Source organism: Pelophylax lessonae (assembly GCF_965119305.1).
Source record: "Pelophylax lessonae genome assembly, chromosome: 2".
Lineage (NCBI taxonomy): Eukaryota > Metazoa > Chordata > Amphibia > Anura > Ranidae > Pelophylax > Pelophylax lessonae.
Genome location: NC_138769.1, coordinates 276,435,295 through 276,460,218, shown reverse-complemented (window position 1 = coordinate 276,460,218; position 24,924 = coordinate 276,435,295). Strand labels below are relative to the sequence as shown.

The 24,924-nt window shown below is 42.9% G+C and overlaps 1 protein-coding gene across 3 annotated transcripts in view; it reads right to left on the bottom strand.

Annotated features, from left to right (window-relative positions):
* Positions 1 to 1,413: 1,413 nt before the first annotated feature.
* The window catches only part of TBC1D22B (TBC1 domain family member 22B), a 780,346-nt gene continuing 756,835 nt past the window's right edge, over positions 1,414 to 24,924 (bottom strand). For all 3 annotated transcript variants that reach the window (XM_082245406.1, XM_082245407.1, XM_082245408.1), the window contains exon 13: positions 1,414 to 2,139. In XM_082245406.1, the coding sequence (XP_082101532.1) occupies positions 2,011 to 2,139 (129 nt within the window). In that variant the 3' untranslated portion in view covers positions 1,414 to 2,010. The remainder of the gene's footprint in view (positions 2,140 to 24,924) is intronic.

The window sequence follows — 24,924 nt, the reverse complement described above, 5'->3', positions numbered from 1 at the left end:
AAAGAAAAAAAAGTGAGAGGATACAGGGCGGTATATTCTAATGGTGGGCATACCACACACTTTCTGGCAGACATCGATTGATGGCTGCATGAAAAAAAAAAAAACCACAAACCTTAATATATGCCCAACAAGGATAAGCAACGTACTGGTATTCTGATTTGAGGCCATCAGATACCTCCAATAACTATACCCACCCCTCCCCCACCAATCAAGTTGTTTTTCTTTTTACACTATGCATATGTTTCATTAACTTGGAGTATACTTGTGTATTTTCCTTAGGGTCCTTTCACACGGCCGCTCCGCTGCTTAAGTCCGCTGCGGGACCTTTTTTTTTTTCACGGAGCGGATGACATTTGTGTCATCCGCTCCGTGTGCCTGCATATCATCCCATCCGTCTGCGGATGATATGCGGACATAATGTAAGTATATGGCATTGCGGATGCCAGCGGATGACACCGCTGACATCCGATTTTCCTTCCTTTCCGTTTTTTACATGGATGAAAAAATAGGGTTCTGTTCCATTCGAAAAAACGGAACAGAACTGAAAGGAGGAAAATCGGATGTCAGCGGATGGTATTCCGCTGACATCCGCAATGCCATTCACTTACATTATGTCCGCAAACCATCCGCAAATGGATGGGATGATTTGCGGACACACGGAGCGGCCGTGTGAAAGGACCCTTAATCTTTTTACCTGTATCATTTTAGTTAGTAGTTTGGTTACTACTTGGTCTACCTTGGCTACATTTTTCAAATATTTGCAAGCTATATCACCGAACTAATGTAATAACTGTTTCATTCAGACATAAAAGATTTGTGCCAAAAGCAAACTTACACCCAACTGTAATAACTTTACCCTAGTAAAGAGAAATCCAACAGGTGCACTTTATTGAAGGTCATATGAGATGATCAGGGAAAAAAACAATATATATTATTGGTTTGTACATATTTCAGTGTGCACTATAGTGGTTTTTCCTAATCCTTACCTTTCATTCAAAGAATACTTTGTTATTGTTTTGTTTTATTCTATAGCAAGGGCAAACCAAAAACAGTGAGCTCATAATGACACTTGTTAATCCATCTTTCACTATAGATTTAAAAAAAAATGTTTGCAATGATGACATACAGCACTATATCATTTGCAACTTCTCCAATGTACTGGCCAACTGAAAATGTCACAAATTATTATATGGTTATTTATGCTGGTTTTCATTAATGCAGACTTTAACCAAAATGCATTAACAGTGCATGTCACTACATGGAAGATCTCAAACAAAACAGTCAACTTCTATTGCCAGAGTCATTTTGGAAATGTATGTTTTAAAACAAAAATAGGTGGCGAGTCACATAAGCAGAAATAGAGGGCCCTAACCAGAAATAAATTTTTTTAGTAAATGGTGGACAACAGGCTGTGCAGAATTCCAATGGGGAGATTTATTCTCTAGAGCTCTCAGTTATGCTACAAATATAACCACGTTTACAAACTTTAGGCTGAAGTTTGTAACCAGGTTCCACCTCCAACAAAAAAAATTAAAAAGCAGAGGAGAGAGTCTAAATAAACATATTTGTAGGGGTGAAAGGAGTGTGTACATCCCAAGAGCTCACCAACGGCACTCCAAAGATTTGTAAGTACCTCTACATACTGGCAGGCACTCCAGAACTTATCAGTTTTAATTTAAACAGTGTATTTTGTTTGTACTTGGTACAGAACCCATTATGTATTAAGCACATTTATACTAGACAATGGTTTTTGCACAGAAAAATACATTTTTAACAAATACAACTTCATTATATAATTTCAATCCATATACATACAAACATTTCTAATATACAAATAATTCAGATCATGTCAGTCATTAATCTTTAGGTAAATGCAGACCTATGCCTTGTACACAAATCCTTGGAGAAGTCCATATGAGTGAGTAATGCGTTAAAAGAGGCACTAAAGCAATAAGTACCCTCCTCTTCCTTCTGTCAACATTTTCTGGAGTACAAAGCAATAGACAGATTTCACCGACGATAATGGTTTGGAGCATCGGCAAACATATATTTCAGTCTGTATGCTTCTGCAAGTAGGAGACCGATTTCCTCATTCCCCCAGTGGATTGTGGGCAAATTCTGGAGGAGCATAAGAAGACCCTAAAATAAAAACATTTCAAGGTAAGTTTACATTTAAACTTATTAATAAAAGCCAGACCTTAACTTGCACCTACCATGACAGAAATTGGGTAGGGGGGAAATCATGCATACACGTGTACTGACAAGGAATACACTAACGGAACAGTAAGTAGAGGGACGACTATTCTTTCCTTGTCCAATCAGCAGGTTGGAATTGTTCTTGAATAAGGAAGGTTAAGGGTTAGAGTCCAGCGCTTGCCACTGGTAGTTGGATCACAGAACTAGCCATATTTAAAAGGATGAGTTCACTTTTTGGAGCATGTCATTTAGGGTGTAACATGCTCCAGCTCCTGCCCACTGCACCCCCGATCCCCTCCAGTGACAGAGGGTGGGGGATGCTCTTCCCACACCCACTGTCTCATTTAAAATCTGGTGCAGCTGAGTGGGGCTACAGATATAAAAAATCCAAGACTAAACTTTCCGGGGCTACAGATATGAAAAATCCAAGACTAAACTTTCCTTATTTCTGCTCATTTTCCCTGGTAAATATACATTTGAAAAAAACGTCCGTTAGACTTACCGGTAACAGTGTTTCTACAAACCTTCCAGGATGGCAATACAGAGGCTCCACCCTACAGGAAACACAATCAGTTCACAGCTGTTAAAAGGCCACACCCTTCACCTTGTTCCTCAGTCGTAAAAAAGTTGTTCTCCAACCAATTCACAAGGGAAGTATAATCACTTAGGTACTTACCAGCTATTGTTTACATTCTTTCCTCACCCTTTTAACAGGGCGAGAAGTAGGCCTGCCGTCCTGGAAAGTTCATAGAAACACCGTTGCCGGAAGTCCAACGGACGTATTTCTCCTCTCACCTTCCAGGACAGCAACACATGAGAGGATAATAAAGTAACCACAGGCCTACCTTAGGGTGGGACCACCGCCTGTAGTATCTTTTAGCCAAAGGCTAGGTCTTGCTGAGACAGTACCTCCACTTGGTAGTGCTTCAGGAATGTGTCATGGCTGGACCAGGTGGCTGCACTGCGAATCTGTTCCCAGGAGGCTCCCGCTTTTTCGGCCCAGGAGGTTGCCAGTGCTCTGGTTGAGTGTGCTTTCATGTTTGCTGGTGAAGAAATACCTGAAACCTCATAAGACATGGTAATGGCTGGTCTGATCCACCTAGAAACTGAAGGTTTAGACGCTTGCAGTCCTTTTCTTGGTCCAGAGTAGAGGATCAAAAGGTGATTAGATCTCCTAAACTCCCTGGTCCTCTGTAAATAAGAGAGGAGGCATCTCCTCACATCTAAACAATACAATTTAATTTCCCCTTCATTTCTAGGATTATCACAAAAGAATGGTAATGTTATCTCCTGCTTCCTGTGAAAGGAAGATGCTACTTTGGGCAGATATAGAGGATCTGGTCTGGGAAGATCAACATAAATGGTTCTTTAATCGAAAGACCTTGTAAGTCCCCTACCCTTCCTAGCTGTTGACAGCTAAAAGGAAGGCTAGTTTTAGGGACAAAAACATAAAGGGAACCTCTTCTATAGGTTCAAAAGGGTTTCTAGATAACACCTCTAGAACCCTAGTCAGGTCCCAAGGAGGGAACCTGTCTCTAGTGACGGGGGTAGCTCTATCCCTGGCCATCAAAATTCTTTTAACTAAAGGTTCTTTTGCAAGTATCGCGTCTAAAAAAACTGAGAGCTGCTATTTGTACCCGAAGGGTGTTTACTGCCACAACCTTTTCTACCCCATCTTGTGGGAAATCCAAGATTATGGGGACAGAGGCCGAAGAAGTTTGCTTCTGCCTATGCCAGGTACAAAACGTTTTACAAACTTTTAAGTACATTTTCCTTGTTATTGGTTTCCTGCTCAGGAGTGTGTATCACTCTGTCTGAGCAGCCTTTTAATCTAAGAATCTGGCGCTCACTAACCAGACTGTCAACTGGAAGAACTCCGGCCTAGGGTGCCAAACTGGACCCTGCAATAGTAGGTCTGGGAGGTTCGGAAGCTTCCAACAAGGCGCCACCCATAGCGCCTTCAGGATTGCAAACCGCGCCCTCTTTGACCACCATGGCGCAATCAGGAGGAGGAGGAGGCCTGGGGAATGGACTGAGCTTCTGCAAGACTCGAGGGATAAGAGTTAGAGAGGGAAAAGCATAGGCTACCTCGAACTGCCATATCTGGGTCAGAGCATCCAGGCCCACCATCCCTCTTTCCCGTGAAAGGGAGAAGAATCTCCTTACCTTTCTGTTTTGTAGGCTGGCAAATAGGTCTATTTCTGGGCAGACGAATTTCAGGACTAATGTCTGAAATACCTTTGGATTCAGCTCCCACTCCACCTGTCTTATTGGATGGCGACTGAAGAAATCTGCTTCCCAGTTGCTTTCCCCTTTTATGTAAATGGCCGACAGGGAGACCACCCTTCCTCTGTCCAGCCTAGGATTTCCTTGGCTAGTTCCAAAAGAGGTCTGGACTTGGTACTTCCTTGGTGATTCAGGTAAGCTACTGTTCTAGCATTGTCAGAGCAGACCTGAATTTCCATGCCTGCAATGGAACTCTGGAGGGCTCTAAGAGCTTCGCCCACTGCTCTGAGTTCTCTGAAGTTAGAGCAGGACTGGGCTACTTCCTTGTCCCAGGTGCCCTGGGCTTTGGCTTCCTCTAGATGAGCCCCTCACCCCCAACACCCCCAGGTGCTTGCGTCTGTAGTGACCTTCAGAGGGCTCAACTGACCCCAAGGTCTGCCCTTCTCCAAACTGCTTAGTATTGACCACCACTTCAGGGAGGCTTTTACCTGAGGGGTGAGGACCACACTTTTGTCCAGGGACTTAACCCTTTTGTCCCAGGCGGAAAGGTGGAAGAATTGAAGGTCTCTTGAGTGTAACTCAAACTACTGCTGGGATTCTGGCTGACATGATCCCCAGAACTCTCAGGATCTGTCCTGGAGCACGAGGGGGCGACCATCAACCCTCTAACTGAGGAGACTACCTTTTTCACAGGAAAAGACTCTGTACCCGTGAGTCTATCCGGTACCCTAAATAGATCTGAACCTGGGCTGGCCCCACGGATGACCTTTCCATGCTGACCAACCAGCCTAGTGTTTGTAGGACTGTTAAAACCTTCTGGGTGTTTGATCTCGCTAGGTCCGCAGACGGACCTAAAATCAGTAGATCGTCCAGGTAAGGAATCAAAGCTATTCCCTGGAGATGAAGATAGGCCACTGCTTCTGCCAGGATCTTGGCAAAAATCCTTGGACTAGCTGCTAGACCAAAGGGGTGTGCCCTGAACTGCCAATGCGCAGTCCCCTCTTCAGTAACCACCGCAAATCTGAGAAAGGCCTGGTGTTCCCGGATGAATTGGAACATGCAGGTAGGCGTCCCTGAGATCCAGAGTAGTCAAACACATTTTTCAACAGGTTTTTGCGAACTGTATAAATACCTTCCATTGAAAACCTCTTGTACTCTAGGAACTTTTTTAAGTTTCTGAGGTTTATGATAAGGCGGTATTTTCCTGAGGGCTTGGGTACCACGAACATGTGGGAGTAAAAGCCTTGGAAAAACAGATTTTCTGGTATGGGAACTATCACTAGTTGTTCTGCCAGTTCTTGAATCCCATTCAAAAGGGCTCTCTTTTTTTCCTTTGGAGGATGAGTTAAAGTTCTTTCCAATGGGGGTATGAACGAAAATTCTCAGGGGTAGCCTTCCTGAATGAGGTGAGAAATGTATGGACTGACTGAAATTTCCACCCATTGGGAAAGGAAATGAGACAGTCTGCCCCCTACTTTGACTATGGCGCCACTTAGTATCTTTGGCACTTGAACCTGGAGAGGGGAAGAGCAAACTACTTCTTTGCCTACCTTTACCAAAGCCCCACTTCTTATTGGGTTCTTTTTTCGCTCTCTGTTGACTTTGCCTCGGGGGCAACGAAAAAAATTTCCTATATCTCTCCCTTTTGGGCTTGTTAGGAAATTTCTTCCCATTCTTAGAGGACCTGGACAACACTTCATCCAGGCCTGGGCCAAACAGCAAGGAGGACCCTTCAAAAGGTAGACCACACAGCTACACCTTTGAAGTAAAGTAGCCTTCCCAAGCTGAATGAGAGCGCAGGTTTTAGCTGAGGCTATCACTGACTCAACCGCTGCATCAGCCAAGTAGGCGACAGCTTTCCCTATAACTTGAAATGGAATCCAACACCTCCTGAGACTTACTCCCCTGTGAGAGGTGTTTTGTAAGTTTCTCGAGCCAGAAATCTGCATTCCTAGCTATGCAGGTTGCAGCCAGTGCCGGGGCCGTAGTGGATGAGTTGGCATCCCAGGCTTTCTTTAACAGAGATTCTGACTTACGGTTCATGGCATCCTCAAAGGAGAGGTCAGACCTCTTAGTTACCTGAGACAGGGAGGTGTCCAATTTTGGTCTCTTTAGGAGTTTCTGCACCTCCTTCTCTTTAAAGGGAAATCGCCTTTTCCTTGCCATTTCCACGCCTTTGGTGGGACCAAACTTCTTTCAGGAACCTCCAATTCTTCAAGCATTAAATCTTTCAAGAATTGGTGAACAGGAAATACTTGGAACTGGTTTTTAACCAATCCCTTATACATCTTATCCTGTGCCGAGGTCTCCTTGGGGGGTTCCCGGATTTCTTTTGTAGCATACATAGCTTAAAGGAGTCCCTCCAGATTTTCCAGACCAAACAGATTTCTGTTGACTTTGTCTCCTCTGCCTCACTATCTGAGTCCACATCAACTTTCTCCCCAGAGCGAAGCTCAGACTTTGCCTAACTTCCTGCATCTCCTAGGTCCTCCACTTCCCTCGCTTGAGCAGGGGGGAGACCCCGAGAACCAGGCAGAAAAACAGACAGGCCTGCCGTGGAAAGTAAACTCTCCTGAGAAGAAGGGGTTAGCTCATCTGGGTCTGTTACCTGGGCTAAAGCTACAGAGGTGCGAAAGGATTGGATAAGAGCTAACATTTCCTCCTGCACAGACTTAAGGAAATCTTTCATCAACTCTGAGGCCTCCTTACCAGCCAGTTTGTTAATACACCTTTAACAAAAAGGCTTGGTGTGAGATCTGGGCAATCTCTTCCCGCAATAACCACACTTTTTAGAGGAGCTAGTGCTAGCGGATACAGGGGGTGGTTTATCAGAGGCCTCCTGGGTTACACCTGGGGATTCTGCAAGAGAAGAGGAGACAAATACAGTGCCTTGCGAAAGTATTTGGCCCCCTTGATCTTTGCGACCTTTTGCCACATTTTTTAGGCTTCAAACAAAGATATAAAACCGTATTTTTTGTGAAGAATCAACAACAAGTGGGACACAATCATGAAGTGGAACGAAATTTTTGGATATTTCAAACTTTGTTAACAAATAAAAAACTGAAAAATTGGGCGTGCAAAATTATTCAGCCCCTACTTTCAGTGCAGCAAACTCTCTCCAGAAGTTCAGTGAGGATCTCTGAATGATCCAATGTTGACCTAAATGACTAATGATGATAAATAGAATCCACCTGTGTGTAATCAAGTCTCTGTATAAATGCACCTGCACTGTGATAGTCTCAGAGGTCCGTTCAAAGTGCAGAGAGCATCATGAAGAACAAGGAACACACCAGGCAGGTCCGAGATACTGTTGTGGAGAAGTTTAAAGCCGGATTTGGATACAAAAAGATTTCCCAAGCTTTAAACATCTCAAGGAGCACTGTGCAAGCGATAATATTGAAATGGAAGGAGTACCAGACCACTGCAAATCTACGAAGACCTGGCCGTCCCTCTAAACTTTCAGCTCATACAAGGAGAAGACTGATCAGAGATGCAGCCAAGAGGCCCATGATCACTCTGGATGAACTGCAGAGATCTACAGCTGAGGTGGGAGACACTGTCCATAGGACAACAATCAGTCATATACCGCACAAATCTGGCCTTTATGGAAGAGTGGCAAGAAGAAAGCCATTTCTTAAAGATATCCATAAAAAGTGTCGTTTAAAGTTTGCCACAAGCCACCTGGGAGACACACCAAACATGTGGAAGAAGGTGCTCTGGTCAGATGAAACCAAAATTGAACTTTTTGGCAACAATGCAAAACGTTATGTTTGGCGTAAAAGCAACACAGCTCATCACCCTGAACACACCATCCCCACTGTCAAACATGGTGGTGGCAGCATCATGGTTTGGGCCTGCTTTTCTTCAGCAGGGACAGGGAAGATGGTTAAAATTGATGGGAAGATGGATGGAGCCAAATACAGGACCATTCTGGAAGAAAACCTGATGGAGTCTGCAAAAGACCTGGGACTGGGACGGAGATTTGTCTTACAACAAGACAATGATCCAAAACATAAAGCAAAATCTACAATGGAATGGTTCACAAATAAACATATCCAGGTGTTAGAATGGCCAAGTCAAAGTCCAGACCTGAATCCAATCGAGAATCTGTGGAAAGAACAGAAAACTGCTGTTCACAAACGCTCTCCATCCAACCTCACTGAGCTCAAGCTGTTTTGCAAGGAGGAATGGGCAAAAATTTCAGTCTCTCGATGTGCAAAACTGATAGAGACATACCCCAAGCGACTTACAGCTATAATTGCAGCAAAAGGTGGCGCTACAAAGTATTAACTTAAGGGGGCTGAATAATTTTGCACGCCCAATTTTTCAGTTTTTTATTTGTTAAAAAAGTTTGAAATATCCAATAAATTTCATTCCACTTCATGATTGTGTCCCACTTTTGTTGATTCTTCACAAAAAATTACAGTTTTATATCTTTATGTTTGAAGCCTGAAATGTGGCAAAAGGTCGCAAAGTTCAAGGGGGCCGAATACTTTTGCAAGGCACTGTACATCTCTTCCTGCCCCACAATAAACTGGCCACAGGCACCCCGACGGGGAGAGCATGGGAACTACCAGGGACTAAGCCTGACACTGGTATTACCCCACCATAAGGAAATTGCACTTACCGGGCCCTGATCGGCTCTTGCCTGCAGCCACCTGCGCCGTCTATCTCTCCTCCTTCTCCATGAGGTGGGATGAGCCAGGCTTCACACTTCTGGCAGCTTTCTGGCTCTTTTTAACTGGAGAGTCTGCCTTACCGCTGCCATGCGGGTGCAGCGTCTCCTCCGCACTCGATTCCCTCTACCGGGTTGCACTGCGCATGCTTCGCCTCTTCTACAAAAACCGGAAGTTCCGGTTTCAAAGAGAGGCTTTGAGCAATCCAAGTCCTCCCCAAGCTGCCACTATGTCCTGTGGCCGGACTTTCCGGCATAACGCTGGCTGCATGCAGGGGAGGACAGGAGGAGACCCCCTGCTGTAGAGCAGGCAACAGACTTTGGAGGGACCACCGGCATTGTGACCGAGTGCCTGCATCACAGAGGCAACCTGTGAGAAGCCCAGAGAAGGCGTACAGAAAGAGTGCGGCCCTCCCAGCATTCCTGAACCTGGCTTGCAGGGGGACCATCCAACACAAAGTCTTCAGGTCAGAGAAAAAAAAAATGTTTTGCTGTAGGAGAAACACAATCAATACTGAGGGACAAGGGGAAGAGTGGGGCCTTTTAACAGCTGTGAACTGATTGTGTTTTCTTTAGTGTGGAGCCTCTCATCGCTAATGTGTTGCCGTCCTGGAAGGTTTGGTTTATCTAAGAAGTGTAAAAAAAAGTGCAATTGCAATATACTAAATGTTCTGTACACTCTGCATCTGCTGCACAGTTATCAGTTAGCAGTGTAATCAATCCAGCCCAGTTCTCTCCGTGGACTACAGAACACCTCCCCACTACGGTATGGAGATGGGGAGAGGGAATGATGTTCTTTTTTTTTCTAGCATACTTACTGATCTAGGGTGAAAACACTGCTCCTTCCCAGATAACAGTACAGTGAGTGAGCATTGTCAACTGGGACAGGAAAATGTTATTGGCAGGATCACCAGCTGAAAATTAAGGAAAGCAAGCCTGTAAAAAGAAAAACAAATGTAAGCACCGCATCTAAGTATATTGCCGGTTACAAAACCGGCAATATACCAGAAACAGAAGGGCTCAGGAATGGTTAAAATTCTACCATTTATTTAAAACAGAAAAAATAATATCCACTTACATGTCAAGTTTCTCCAGCATGCATCAAGAAACTGCACAGCAAGGGTACAGAAGCTGAGATAAATAATTTCTTTTCTTCAGTCTTCACAAAGGAATCGGAGGGCTACACGAACCCCGCTTGTAAGGCAGAACTAAATAATACACCTCAGGAAGTGCCGCCATGGCTAACAGAGGATAGACTTAGAGCTAAACTAGAGAAACTTAACATAAATAAATCCCCGGGACCGGATGGCTTGCACCCAAGGGTTCTTAATGAGCTCAGCCAGGTGATTGCCAGACCATTATTCTTGATCTTTAAGGATAGTTTACAGACGGGTATGGTGCCAGCTGATTGGAAAAAAGCCAACGTGGTACCAATATTTAAAAAGGGGCCGAGATATATCCCGGGTAACTATAGGCCGGTCAGCCTAACATCAGTAGTCTGCAAAATTTTGGAGGGGATGATAAGGGACCACATACAAGACTTTAGTAATGAAAACGGTATTATAAGTAGTAATCAGCATGGATTCATGAAAAATCGTTCGTGCCAAACCAATCTATTAACCTTCTACGATGAAGTGAGCTGCCACTTAGATAAAGGTAAGCCTGTGGATGTGGTGTATCTGGACTTTGCAAAGGCCTTTGACACCGTTCCCCACAAACGCTTACTGTACAAACTAAGGAAGGTAGGTATGGACCATAAGGTGAGTACCTGGATAGAGAACTGGCTCCAGGGGAGAGTACAGAGGGTGGTGATTAATGGGGAGTACTCGGATTGGGCGGGTGTGGAAAGTGGGGTCCCCCAGGGTTCTGTCCTGGGACCAATCCTGTTTAATTTATTCATAAATGATCTAGAGGAGGGGATATCTAGTACAATCTCAGTATTTGCAGATGATACTAAATTAGGCATGCCAATATCTTCTATGCAGGATGTGGAAATCTTGCAAGCAGACCTGAACAAAATAACGGGGTGGGCAACTACATGGCAGATGAGATTTAATGTAGAAAAATGTAAAGTAATGCACTTGGGGGCCAGAAACCAGAAAGCAAGCTACTCACTAGGGGGGGAACCTTTGGGTGAGTCTAGGATGGAAAGGGACCTGGGGGTACTGGTAGACAACAGGCTTGGCAGTGGCATGCAATGCCAAGCCGCCGCAAGCAAAGCCAACAGAACACTGGGTTGTATAAAAAAGGGGATTCACTCCAGAAATAAAGAGATTATTCTTCCACTCTATAAGACTCTGGTCCGGCCACATCTGGAGTATGCTGTCCAGTTCTGGGCACCGGTCCTCAGGAAGGATGTGCTGGAACTGGAGAAAGTCCAGAGAAGGGCAACAAAAATAATTAGGGGAATGGAGGACATCAGCTATGAGGAAAGACTACAAGCACTGAACCTATTCTCTCTGGAGAAGAGACGATTGAGGGGGGATATGATATCAATGTACAAATACTGTACTGGCGACCCTAGCATAAGGAACAAACTATTCAGAGAAAGGAGATACAATAAGACACGTGGCCACTCACTAAAACTTGAGGAAAGGCGGTTTAACCTTAAAGTGCGTAAGGGGTTCTTCACTGTAAGAGCGGTAAGGATGTGGAATTCTCTTCCACAAGCAGTCGTATCAGCGGGGAGCATTGATAGTTTCAAAAAACGATTGGATGGACACCTTAAAGACCACAACATACAGGGGTATACAATGTACGGTTAAAAGCAAACACACACACACATCATAGGTTGAACTGGATGGACTTATGTCTTTTTTCAACCTCACTAACTATGTAACTATGTAACTATGACCAGCTAGAGGCAGGCAGGGGTGCCGAGCCGCTCAGCTGTCAAATAAGCAGTGTCTGAGGTCCTCAATTTCTCAAAGGCTTGAACTAAAGTCCCTCAAATTAAAGCACTGAAAGAGGATCATCATCCAAAAAAGAATCTGCATTTTTAGTTAAAGAATTCTTGAAGGTTCCTTATTTCTATTTTTTGCCTAAATCCACAAAGATCAAAAAAAGCCTCTTCAGATTTGGTAACACAATTCCTTTGCTCAGAATATTGTGTTATATGGATGGTACATCTATGATATCATCATTATTTGGGATGGTCCAGGTTCTTTGATACTGCACTTCGTGGAACACTGTAATAATATTGGCCTGGGGGGTCCTTCACTTACGTAAGTAATCCCTTTTATTCTTCCTTGATCTAGAAGATGACTTTAAAAATGGGTAGAACCATTTCAAACCTACTGTGGTTAATTCTTACACTTGTGCAGCTGCCATCATCCTAATTGTATTAAAAATTTGACCTAGGAGTCAAATCTGCCGACTTAAGAAAATTTGTGCTCGTGATGAAGATTATATCACTCAAAGCAACATCCTCAAGGCCAATTTCCCTGACAAAGGGTACAATTGAGGTGCCAGATAATAAATACCCCACATGCTTTGTTCGCACACCAGTATGTAATGAAAAAGGGAGAGACACCTCATCTAATATTAGGTTCACTACACAATTTCATTACAAATACAAGCAAATGCAGAACATTATCTGGAATATGAATATTAAAATGAAAATAGACCCAAGTTGAGATCAACTTCTGTGAGAGCACAAACAAAAAAACTGCTTTAGTAACTTAGTAGGTATGCATCAGTGTGTAAAAAAAAATTGCCTCACTTGCAGGTTTGTGCAGAATGGACAGAAAAACTTCACAGATACAAATGGTAAAATATTTCTAACATTTTTGTTGCTGTAGTTTTTTGCTCGTTTTGTCCACGTGGCTAACTACACGTGGGCAGATAGATTGGATATTGAGGGAGAAATTTGGTGAGCCCTGTAGACTCACTAAAGTGAGAGTAGGGTAACCTGAAGCTCATTGTGCCTAGACATTTCACCTAGAATCATAGGAGGATCCTCAGAGGGCCTCGAGGTTTGGGTGATACAGTCAAGGATATTGCTATGGTCAAGAAATTCCACAGGTTATATGTCATTGTGAAACATTTTGGATATACACCTTGAACAAACCGCAGTGCAGCAGTGTGAAACCAGCCTAATTGATTTTAACTGAATACCCAGAATCATTCAGTGTATCAATTCATTCCAGTTTATAATAATTTTGTAATTAGATACATTAGGGTTGATTTACTAAAGGCAAATATACTGTGCACTGCCAGTGCACATGCTGCAGAGCTTAGTAAATGAGGTAAAATTTCACTTTGCAAAGAATATTCATTCACTTGAAATGGGAAAAAAAACAAAAAAAACAGCATTTTTGTTTGTACATGATTGGATGATAGCAATTAGCACAGCTTCCCCTCATATCTACAGCAAATGCATTTAAAGTGCACTTGCAGAGCACAGTATATTTGCCTGTCATTGTATCTTGTTTACATATGTATTCCTCCCTGAAGACACTTTCACTCAGTAGCTGCTTTGTAGTGAATGTCTTTCATCCATTCCTGACCTTGGTATACATACAGTATATGCTAGTTGTTTTCAGCCCCTATGATTATTTTTGTTAGACAAGAGTATAATTGTTTGAATATCATTTTATGTCAGAACAATAATTTCCAATAAACTTGCTGTGTTACTGTGTAGTGTTGTGCCTTGTAGTCTGCCAAGGCATAAAGAGTTGTGTGCAGTGCAGCAGACAGGCTTGAAAACGGAAGGGGGGTCCCAGAAACATTTTGCCTGACTGCTACAATGCTTTCTCAGCCAAGTGTGCGCTCACATTTCAAAGATGGTACTTGTTTGATAGCTGAACTCAAGAGTGCCTTCTGTCTACCTCTGGCTGATACCGGTCATCTTGGCTTCCTGCACCTTTGCTGTGCAGTTTCTTGATGCATGCTGGTAGAAAGTGAACATGTAATTGTTTACTGTTTTTATGTTTCAAATAAATGTACCAATTTTAACCAAAATAAGTTTGAGTAAGGGGGGTTGTCCCAGAAACACGTTGCCTGCCTGCCCTGCTACATGGCTCTTTCTCTCCATCTCATCCAAATGAACTGTCAGACTTCACAGACAGCTGATAGCCCAGAGATCATTTTGTCTGTCCCTGGCTGATACCTGTCATCTTGACTTACATTCTTGCTGTGTAGTTTTTTGATACATGCTAAAGAACACTAGCATGTATGTGGATATTGTTTTTTTAGGTTTTATACAAGTGTCACAATTTTAACCACTCCTGCATCATTCTGTATTCTGGTGTTTGCTCAAGCTGTATTTGCCCAGATCAATTATAGGAGCAGCAGGAAAGTAGATTATTTTTCCTTACAATGACCATTGGATATTAGGTGAATTTCATGCGACTCCATTGGACTCTTTATATCTCTTCAGCTGGACTCACTGACCACAAGGTACTGTAGTTTTTAAGTGAACTTCATGCTACTCCTTCGAACTTATAACACTTGAGGCACCATCTATACATATTATCATGCTCAGTTTTATGTGCATCATTCACATGTTTTTAAGCTGCAATATATAACATTTTTGTTCTTGGATTCGGATACAGTTTAACCGCTTGCCGACTGCTCACAGTATATTTACTGCGGCAGTCAACCCCTCGCAGGCAGAGCGACGTAGGTCTACGTCGCTAGCCTGTGAGGCTCTGGGGAGCGAGCCCGCGGAGGCGCGCTCCTGCTCCCATGCGGTCACAGACCCCCCCGCGTGTGTGACCGGCGGACCCGATGTCCGCCGGTCACTCGGCGATCGTCGGGGGAGAGGGAGAAAGTCAGGTGGCTTGTGTAAACAAGCCACCTGTCATTCTCCTCGGTGTAAAAACACTGATCACACGGTTCTACAATGTAGAACCGTTGATCAGTGTCCCTACAGTTCAAGCCACAGCCAATCACAGTAAGAATCACGCCCCTAGGGACACACACAGCCCCTCCCTCTCAAATAAAGTTAACCCCTTCACTACCAGTGTATTTTTACAGTAACAGTGCATATGTATAGCACTGATTACTGTAGAAATGTCACTGGTAACCCCAAAAGTGTCAAAAATGTCAGTCAAGGGTCCGATCTGTCCGCCGCAATGTCGCAGTACCGCAAAAAAAATCGCAGATCGCCGCCATTACGCGTTAAAAAAAAAAAAAAAAATGACAAAAATCTTTCCTTTTGTTAGTAAACGCGATAACTTTTGCGCAAACCAATAAAAATACACTTTTTGCGATTTTTTTTACCAAACATAGGTAGCATAAAACAAATTGGCCGAAAATGTTAAAAAATTTTGATTTTTACATTTTTTTTGGGGGAATTTCATATAAAAAAAAATGTGAAAAATATTGTTATTTTTGCAAAATTGATGCTCTTTTTTTGTTTATAGCGCGTGATCAAAAAATCGCACAAAAATTCGTTTAGGTACAGCGTCGCACGACCGCGCAATTGTCCGTTAAAGTCACGCAGTGCCGAATCGCAAAATACCCCCTGGTCGTTTAGCAGCCAAATCCTCCGGGGCTTAAGTGGTTAAAGGATTCTGACTTGGAACCCTGTTGTAAACAAGTGAATGCTTGCTCAGCTGGCACTGAGAATTGCAGAAGGCGGCTGGTGTCTGAAGAATCAGACTATCCCAATCCCTCTGGCTCTTTACAGACCAGGCTCAGTGCTGTAAGTAAGGACCCTTTCACAAGCAGCCACTCTGCTCCATCCAGCAGGGGATCCATGAGCAGATTCCCTGCTTAATCATAGTTTCATAGTTGGTAAGGTTGAATTAAGATTTTTCGTATAAAAGTCAAAGTTTATTACAAAATGACTTCTAAAATATGTTGAGATATAAAACCCCTAGAAAAACATAATTGTAGTTAAAGCAACCATATTTAGCAGAACAGCCCCCCAAAAGAGCACCTCCCCTCATCGATCACTTCATAGCATAGGTATCAATCTACAACAACATGAAGGATAACAAAATTACATTTATCTTAGAAGGGGGTGCAGTACTCCAACACGTTTTGCACTTTGAGCTTCTTCAGGGATTCATGGGGTGAAGTAGAGTATGGCTGCAGAAAAAACCCATATAATATCCAGCAAAAATGATACAAAAGTACATAAGAATAAAAAAACCATCAAACTTTGAGGTGAATCCCACCAATTGACACCAGTGGGATATACCCAGATCTGGTAAACAATCTCACAATGTATGGCTTATGGCGTGGAGGGCAAAAGATCGAACATATGTACAAACCCATTTCCAAAAAAGTTGGGACACTGTACATATTGTGAGTAAAAAAAGGAATGGACTAATTTACAAATCTCATAAACTTATATTTTAGTCACAATATAATAGATAACGTATCAAATGTTGAAAGTGAGAGATTTTGAAATGTCATGCCAAATATTGGCACATTTTGGATTTCATGAGAGCTACACATTTCAAAAAAGTTGGGACGGGTAGCAATAAGAGGCCGGAAAAGTTAAATGTGCATATATGGAAGAGCTGGAGGCCCAATTTGCAACTCATTAGGTCAATTTGCAACATTATTGGGTATAAAAAGAGCCTCTCAGAGTGGCAGTGTCTCTCAGAAGTCATCATGGGCAGAGGATCACCAATTCCCCCAATGCTATGTCGAAAAATAGTGGAGCAATATCAGAAAGGAGTTTCTCAGAGAAAAATTGCAAAGAGTTTGAAGTTATCATCATCTACAGTGCATCCAGTCTAAACAGGATCCATAAGTGCAGGGGTTTTCTCTGGGCCAATGCTCATTTAAAATGGACTGTAGCAAAGTGGAAAACTGTTCTGTGGTCAGACGAATCAAAATTTGAAGTTCTTTTTGGAAAACTGGGACGCCATGTCATCTGGACTAAAGAGGTCAAGGACAACCCAAGTTGTTATCAGCGCTCAGTTCCGAAGCCTGCATCTTTGATGGTATGGCGTTGCATGAGTGCGTGTGGCATGGGCAGCTTACACATCTGGAAAGGCACCATCAATGTGGAAAGGTATATCCAAGTTCTAGAACAACATATGCTCCCATCCAGACGTTGTCTCTTTCGGGGAAGACCTTGCATTTTCCAATATGACAATGCCAGACCACATACTGCATCAATTACAACATCATGGCTGCGTAGAGGGAGGATCCGGGTACTGAAATGGCCAATCTGCAGTCCAGATCTTTCACAAATAGAAAACATTTGGCGCATCATAAAGAGGAAGATGCAACAAAGAAGACCCAAGACAGTTGAGCAACTAAAAACCTGTATTAGACAAGAATGGGACAACATTCCTATTCCTAAATTTGAGCAACTTGTCTCCTCAGTCTCCAGACATTTGCAGACTGTTATAAAAAGAAGAGGGGATGCCACACAGTGGTAAAAATGGCCTTGTCCCAACTTTTTTGAGATGTGTTGATGCCATGAAATTTAAAATCAACTTATTTTTCCCCTAAAATGATACATTTTCTCAGTTTAAACATTTGAAATGTCATCTATGTTTTATTCTGAAGTATTGAAATTGGAAACTTCCAATCATTGCATTCTGTTTTTATTCACAATTTGTACAGTGTCCCAACTTTTTTGGAATCGGGTTTGTATGAAAAACACCAAAAGAGTAGGCCCAGAGGTTCAGAGAGCAATGCAAAGGGAGGGAGGGACTGGTGCCTTCTAAAACATGTGTAACGCTCTTGTGTTTTTTGTTAGTGAATGGATTTGCAGCTGCAGAATTATTACACTCAGTAGTCATGTAGAGATGTGTTGAACAAACATATCCAACTCTCAGGACTCATCACCGTGCACAGCCTGCTTTATGCAAATATACATACACTCAATATGATGTTCCTGGAGTGATAGGATGTATATGATAGTATAGAGGTGAGAGACAGGCGTTAGAAATGGTGAGCACTCAGTAGTAATATTCAGGAGAGTGGTAGGTGATGATAGGTAGTATGCAGATAGGTTTAGCAATCATGTATAGTAACAGGTGGTAGGGGACAGCAGATGAAGTATAGAAGAGAGAGTAACCTAGTGCAATGATGTAGATAATGGTAGGCTCAAGAGCTAGCAATCTATGAAGTTATGCAGATGATAGGAATAGTGCTTACATAGTAACAGTCCTTAGTATGCAGAGGTAGATAGTGTAAGTTAGTTAGGAAGAAATCCCCTGTGGGGTACTTATCACAAGTTGGGTTAGTAGTAGCAAGGTCCAGTAGCAAGAGAGTGATCCGGTAGCGAGGTTCCGGTTTTGTTCAGGCAATAGGAATAGCAAGAAGCTCCGGCAGTATAGGACAAGACTGGTCAATCATGCGGTTTGAACGAGCAATGAGTGAGAGAAAACCGGCGATTGAAATAGCCGCTCATAGCGGCGCTCGGCGATGATGTCATCGTTCTTAAAGGTGTATGCGTTCCACCTAGTTAGCAAGGTGGGACGCAATATTAAGATAGAAATGGGAAATAAGGGTACCAAAAGGTACCAGAATCTTACAGTACCCCCCCCTTAAGGCCGGCTCCGGAAGGCCTATAGCACTGTTTTTTCCGGGTATTTCGAGTGAAATGTTCATATAAGCCTAGGTGCGTGAACATCAGCAGTATCCAACCAGGTGTCGTCTTGGGGTCCATAGTTCTTCCATCTTATGAGATATTGGAGTCTTCCTCTGTGGATACGAGAATCCAGAATCTCCTTGATCTCATATTCTTCTCCGCCTTCAACTTGTACTGGAGGTGGAGGCAAGATGGTAGGCCTTATTCCTTGATTAGGAACATGTGGTTTTAGTAGCGACACATGAAAGATGGGATGTATTTTGAGATCTGCCGGTAAGTTGAGTTGCACTGCAGCTTTTCCAATGAGTTTCTTAATTGGGAAGGGACCCAGAAATAAAGGTCCAAGTTTTTTACTAGGGATCTTTAATCTCTAATTTTTTGTAGATAGCCAAACAAGATCCCCAATAGCATATTGAGGAGAGGGTTTTCTACGTAGGTCGTAGTACCTTTTTTGTTGACTATGGGCATGTGATATGGTGGTGTTGAGTAAACCCAGAGAGTCCTTTATTTGGGTGAGATAATCAGAGGCCACTGGGTTACTTGATGGAAGGATGCGTGGTGGAAGAAGAGTGGGATGAAACCCATAGTTCAAGTAGAATGGACTTTGCTTAGTAGTACTGTGGGTTGCGTTGTTATAAGCGAATTCCGCCAGCGGGAGGAGGTCCACCCAATTGTCCTGTAGGTATGAGGTATAGCAACGTAGATATTGCTCAATGCACTGGTTGACTCTTTCTGTCTGTCCGTTGGTCTGAGGGTGGTAAGGAGAAGTAAGTTTTCGCTCTATTCGTAGTATCTGACATAGAGCTTGCCAAAACTTGGAGATGAACTGTGAACCACGGTCAGACAGAAGGGTCTTTGGAATACCATGTAACTTAAAGACATGTTTCACTAGTAATTCCGCTGTTTGCTTGGATGAAGGTAATCTTCAAATAGAAATGAAATGTGCCATCTTGGTCAGATGGTCCACTGACACTAGAATGGTGTTAAATCCTTTGGAAGGTGGTAGTTCTACTATAAAGTTTAAGGCACAACTTCCCATGGAACCTGGGGTATTGGTAGACTACAAAGTAGACCAGATGGTTTTGTAGTGTCAATTTTGGACCTTGCACAGATGTCACAAGAAGAAACAAATTTTTGTACGGTCGTCTTCATGTCAGGCCACCAAAACTGCCTAGTAAGTAAATTGAATGTTTTAGTCATACCCATATGTCCTGCCATAGGCACATCATGCGACAATTCCAAAATCTTGGTACGCATAGTAAGGGGTATGTAAAGTTTGTCGTTGTAATAGAGGAAGCCTTCTGCATCAGCACTTAGTTGTGGTGGAGGTGAATCCAATCCTATGCTGTGCAAAATCTCTTCCTTCAGGGAACGAACAACACCGACAATACGTTCATAGGAATAAACTGCTTACAAGCACACGGATACCAAACTAATTGCAAGCAACCAAGCGCTAAATGAGGAAATATCTCTCAACAATGGTGTGGTATATGCTGCTACTTAATAAAATATACATAAATAAAAGAATAATCAAATACACATAGGTAAAATATTCCTGTAGCGCAAGGGGAGATCGATGGTCCAGCCCCTACCACTTTGTCAGCAAGCACTGACAGAAATAAATAAATAACACCAATGAGGTACAGTTCATAAATGCTATGAAATACAGATCCACAAGCATCGGTTAGGAGGAGCAGATTGTAGGTGCAGATGTATGGGGTCACCAAACCATCACCAATGTGCTCTGAAGGGGGATAGGCAATACCCACTCACCAGCTCCATAGGCTCAGTCACTCTCATGAAAGAGCAAACAAGCAGATAGTAAATATCTTCCCTTAGACTTCCGCACCGGGACAGCAACTCGGGACCAATCACCTGCCTAACTCGAGCGATGGGCAAATTGTTTGCAGGGCAGTATGATGTTACCACCTCCAGCTTTCCCAGCGTCTGATTGGTCAGACGAAGGCTCGGCCCACACGTGTTGTGTCAGCACGGATTGCTAGTGTGAGTCACAGCTCCGGAGTACTGCCACCTGCTGGAGGGAGGGCCGAAAAACCCCGCCTTGTCCCTGTGCAAAAACAGATAAGGGGGCATACAGGATAAGGCTGCCATACAGTACAAAGCTGCCAACACAGACACCCGCAGTGCTAAGGAGAGCAACCAGGAAGGCAACTTTCTGCAAGAGTGTAAGCAAGAGCATAACCCAGATGCTGTCAAACGGGAGGCTTCAGAGCAGACAGCACCAAATTCAAGGTCCACATGGCAATGGGGAATGTACAGGGAGGCACCACATGGGAAACCCCTTAACTGAAGCTGCAGACCAAGGAATACATAGCCAAGGGATGCTGAAAAAAAGTTGCCAGAGCAGAGACTTGGGCCCTGATCATACTCAAAGCAAGCTCCTGATCCACGCCAAGGGGCAAGAAGGCAAACACCTAAGCCACCAAGAAAAAGTGAGGATCAAGCCCCACAGCTTCTCACTAAACGATATTGGCCTGTCTAGGTGTGGTGAGAAATCTTCCCGAAGGTAGATTTATAAGCTTATAAGTCGAGATCACTAAGACAGACAACCCGCAGTCCAACTGAACCTGGCTTACAACAACTACGCTGTCAAGCCAAAAACGGTAAGACAGGATGGAACACGACCCCTGGGACAGAAGGTCTCCTCGAACATGCATCCTCCAAGGAGCATCTACCGCCAACCACACCTTGTCACCGTACCACGAACAACGAGGCAAGTCCAGAGCCACCAGGATGACTTGGATCCTTTCGGCCTCTATACTGTGCAACAGACGAGGTCTGAGACTGTTCTGGACTTTTTATAGATCGGCAACTCCTATCCTCATATTGATTAGTGGTTCTAAATCAATAATTACTGCAGTAGGGAACAGACACAAAAAGATAGACTCCGCATCTCTCCAAAATAACTGTTCTCCTTTATTTGACGCAATTGAAGGCTTTTATACACGATTACGTAGGTATCACATTAATATTACAATTATACTTCTTGGTAACAAAGAGAGTAACATAGGCAGGCTAACTCTAATCAGGACCCGAAAGAATGCAAACATGTAATGAAAACTGAACTACTTTTCAAATTACATTAAATATATATATTTATATACCTTACAATTAAATCCTTTGTTTGATTTGTTTTCCTCTTGGAATCACAGTTTGGGGTACTATTTCAGAGATACTTTCATTTAGTCATTTTTGCAGTGTTTGGTGTGGATCCAGGTGACTTTTCCTTCAAGTTTTGTAAACTGTACATGAAATAGATGCTGTATTGTGTCTCCACACATTTCCTTATATATAAACGTTTCTTAGCAATCCACAAGTAACCTGACTTTTAGTTTATGAGATCCTCCCAAACTTTTAGGATCTGGAATTGGGAAGAAAACACATAAAGGAGTTTAGAAATAAGAGTAAAAAAAAAAGGTTGGTAAACGGCGCTACCTGTTAGACCTGTATATCCAAGTGTCTCAAAGATTGTGCATTCATAAAGAATAATAAATAATTAAAAATATTTAAAATTATTTTTAAATTAAGGTGCGGGAGGAATGTGTTTGGACTAAAAAGTGTGCAGTGTCCAAAAAATAAACGAAAGTGCACAAATGAAAATACATATGGATTTATTAATAAAGTGCTGATAGTGACTAATTCAGTGCAGAAATGATTATACATACATCCCAATTGGGTGATCACTATATATACATATATATATATATATATATATATATATATATATATATATAGAGTCTTTAACCACCTCAATACCGGGCACTTAAACCCCCTTCCTTCCCAGACCAATTTTCAGCTTTTAGCGCTGTTGCATTTTGAATGACAATTGCGCGGTCATGCAACACTGTACCTAAACCAAATTTATGTCATTTTTTCCCCACAAATAGAGCTTTCTTTTGGTGGTATTTGATCACCGCCAGGTTTTTTCTTTTTTGGTGCACAAATAAAAAAAGACCGAAAAGTTTGAAAAAAAAAAAAAGTTTTTTGTTTAGGTTATAAAATTTTGTAAATAGATATGTTTTTTCCTGCACTGATGAGCACTGATGATGCCGCACTGACAGGCACTGATGAGGAGACACTGATGGGGTGGCACTGATATGCAGCACTGATGGGCACTGATAGGTAGCACTGATATGCAGCACTGATGGGCACTGATATGTGTCACTGATAGATAGCACTGATATGCAGCATTGGTGGGCACTGATAGGCAGCGCTGATGGGCACCGATAGGCAGCACTGATGGGGACTGATCGGCGGCACTGATGGGCACTGATAGGCAGCACTGATGGGGACTGATCGGCGGCACTGATGGGCACTGATAGGTGGCACTGATGGGTGGCACTGATCGGCACTGATAGGCAGCACTGGTGGGCAATAATGGGCACTGGTGGGAGGCACTGATAGATGGCAATAACGGGCACTGGTGGGCAGCACTGATAAGATGGCATTGGTGGGCAGCACTGATAGGGGGGCACCACTGGCAGGCTCTCTGAGCCCTGTTTGCCATCCCTGGTGGCCATGGTGGGCATCCCTGGTGGTCATGGGTGGGCATCCCTGGTGGCTCTAGTGGCACCCCCTCCCCCCAGGGCTGCACTGGTAATCAATCATCTGATTACCAGCACAGACCCCCCCTGTGATCAGTGAGTAATTAGAAATACTCACTGATCACCCCGGCTGCAGAATGGATCCTCTCCTCACTGACAGGATCTGTCAGGAGGAGAAGAGATTGAAGCCGTTACTGATCCGATACAGCCTAAGCGTGAGTCTGCTATACTTTTTAGTGCTTAACAATTTATACACTGCACTATGGGGCTTTCTTCTTTTTATTGGAGCATTTAGGTCGGATTACCGCCTCACTTCCAGACCATCTGCTCAATTATACGGACGAAACCCCCGGATTCCTTCTGCCTGACAACTACCTACTACAACTATTTTAGAGGTTACATAGGATGAGTGCGGTACCTAGTGGCCACCACAGGTATAAACACCCACATCACCTGCACTATATATCTTTTTAACTTGCACCAGCACTTACTGAGCACTATAAAGAAAAATCTCGTTTTAAAGACTCAATATATATAGTGATCACCCAATTGGGATGTATGTATAATCATTTCTGCACTGAATTAGTCACTATCAGCACTTTATTAATAAATTCATATTTATTTTCATTTGTGCACTTTTGTTTATTTTTTGGACACTGCACACTTTTTAGTCCAAACACTGCATTCCTCCGGCACCTTAATATTAAAAATTATTTTAAATATTTTTAATTATTTATTATTCTTTATGAATGCACAATCTTTGAGAAACTTGGATATACAGGTCTAACAGGTAGCGCCCTTTACCAACCTTTTTTTACTCTCATTTCCACTTTGACCTCTAATATTCAGGGGTTGGTTGGTGGCAGCTTACACCTATATCTCTCATTATTTATTTCACACACTCCATAGCTCTGGTAACCTTCATTTTTACATAAAGGAGTTTGTCAAAATCTTAAATGATCAGTAACATTCCCTTGTGAGATCTTAGAGGAGGCCTTCAGCTGCTGAGACAAATAAATGCAAGTGAGCAACACACTCCCTAACCAAATTTCATAGGGAGAGAGCCCAATATCCCCTTACGGCCTAATCCAAAAAATATGTGAAGACATGTAGGCAACAGTTTTCTAGTTTCTTACTCTACTTTTTGCACTATATTGTAGATGGTAAGAGGTGCAAAATGAACCTCAAAACTTTTTGTAAGGACTCTCCCATAAAAATAGTTCCTCTGTAACTCTCTCTAGCTTCTGGGACTCTGTACCTAAAAACTACTTCTAAAAACACTTTTTACCGTGGCCTTTGCAGTAGCATTTGCCACTGGCCAAACTTCTGGCCATCCAGAAAACATGTCTATACAGATAAAATGCACACCTTTGGTAACAGGTAAAACAAGAAACAGTCATTATAAAAACTGTGGTGAACCCTGGCACTATCCCACACTCATTTACTAAGATTGCCATAACTGCCTTTGACTTATGACACGGTCCATGTGTCAAGCTGGAGGGAAAAGAGACATAAAAGATCACCTTTTTCCAAAGTCTTGTTTCATAAGAAGTTGCCCCCTGTGGACCACGTGTTCTTTTTGTTCTGGGGCACGTAAAGTTTAAATATTATTCCCAGCTCTCCTGGGCTAGAACTAGGGTGGACTCCGAGTTGCACAGACCTCGCAAGTGCCCAGGGCTGTAATGCAACATCCTTAGTCATCTGGTCTGCTTCCATGTGTGATTTTTCATGTTAGTATGGCTACCTCAGCAAGA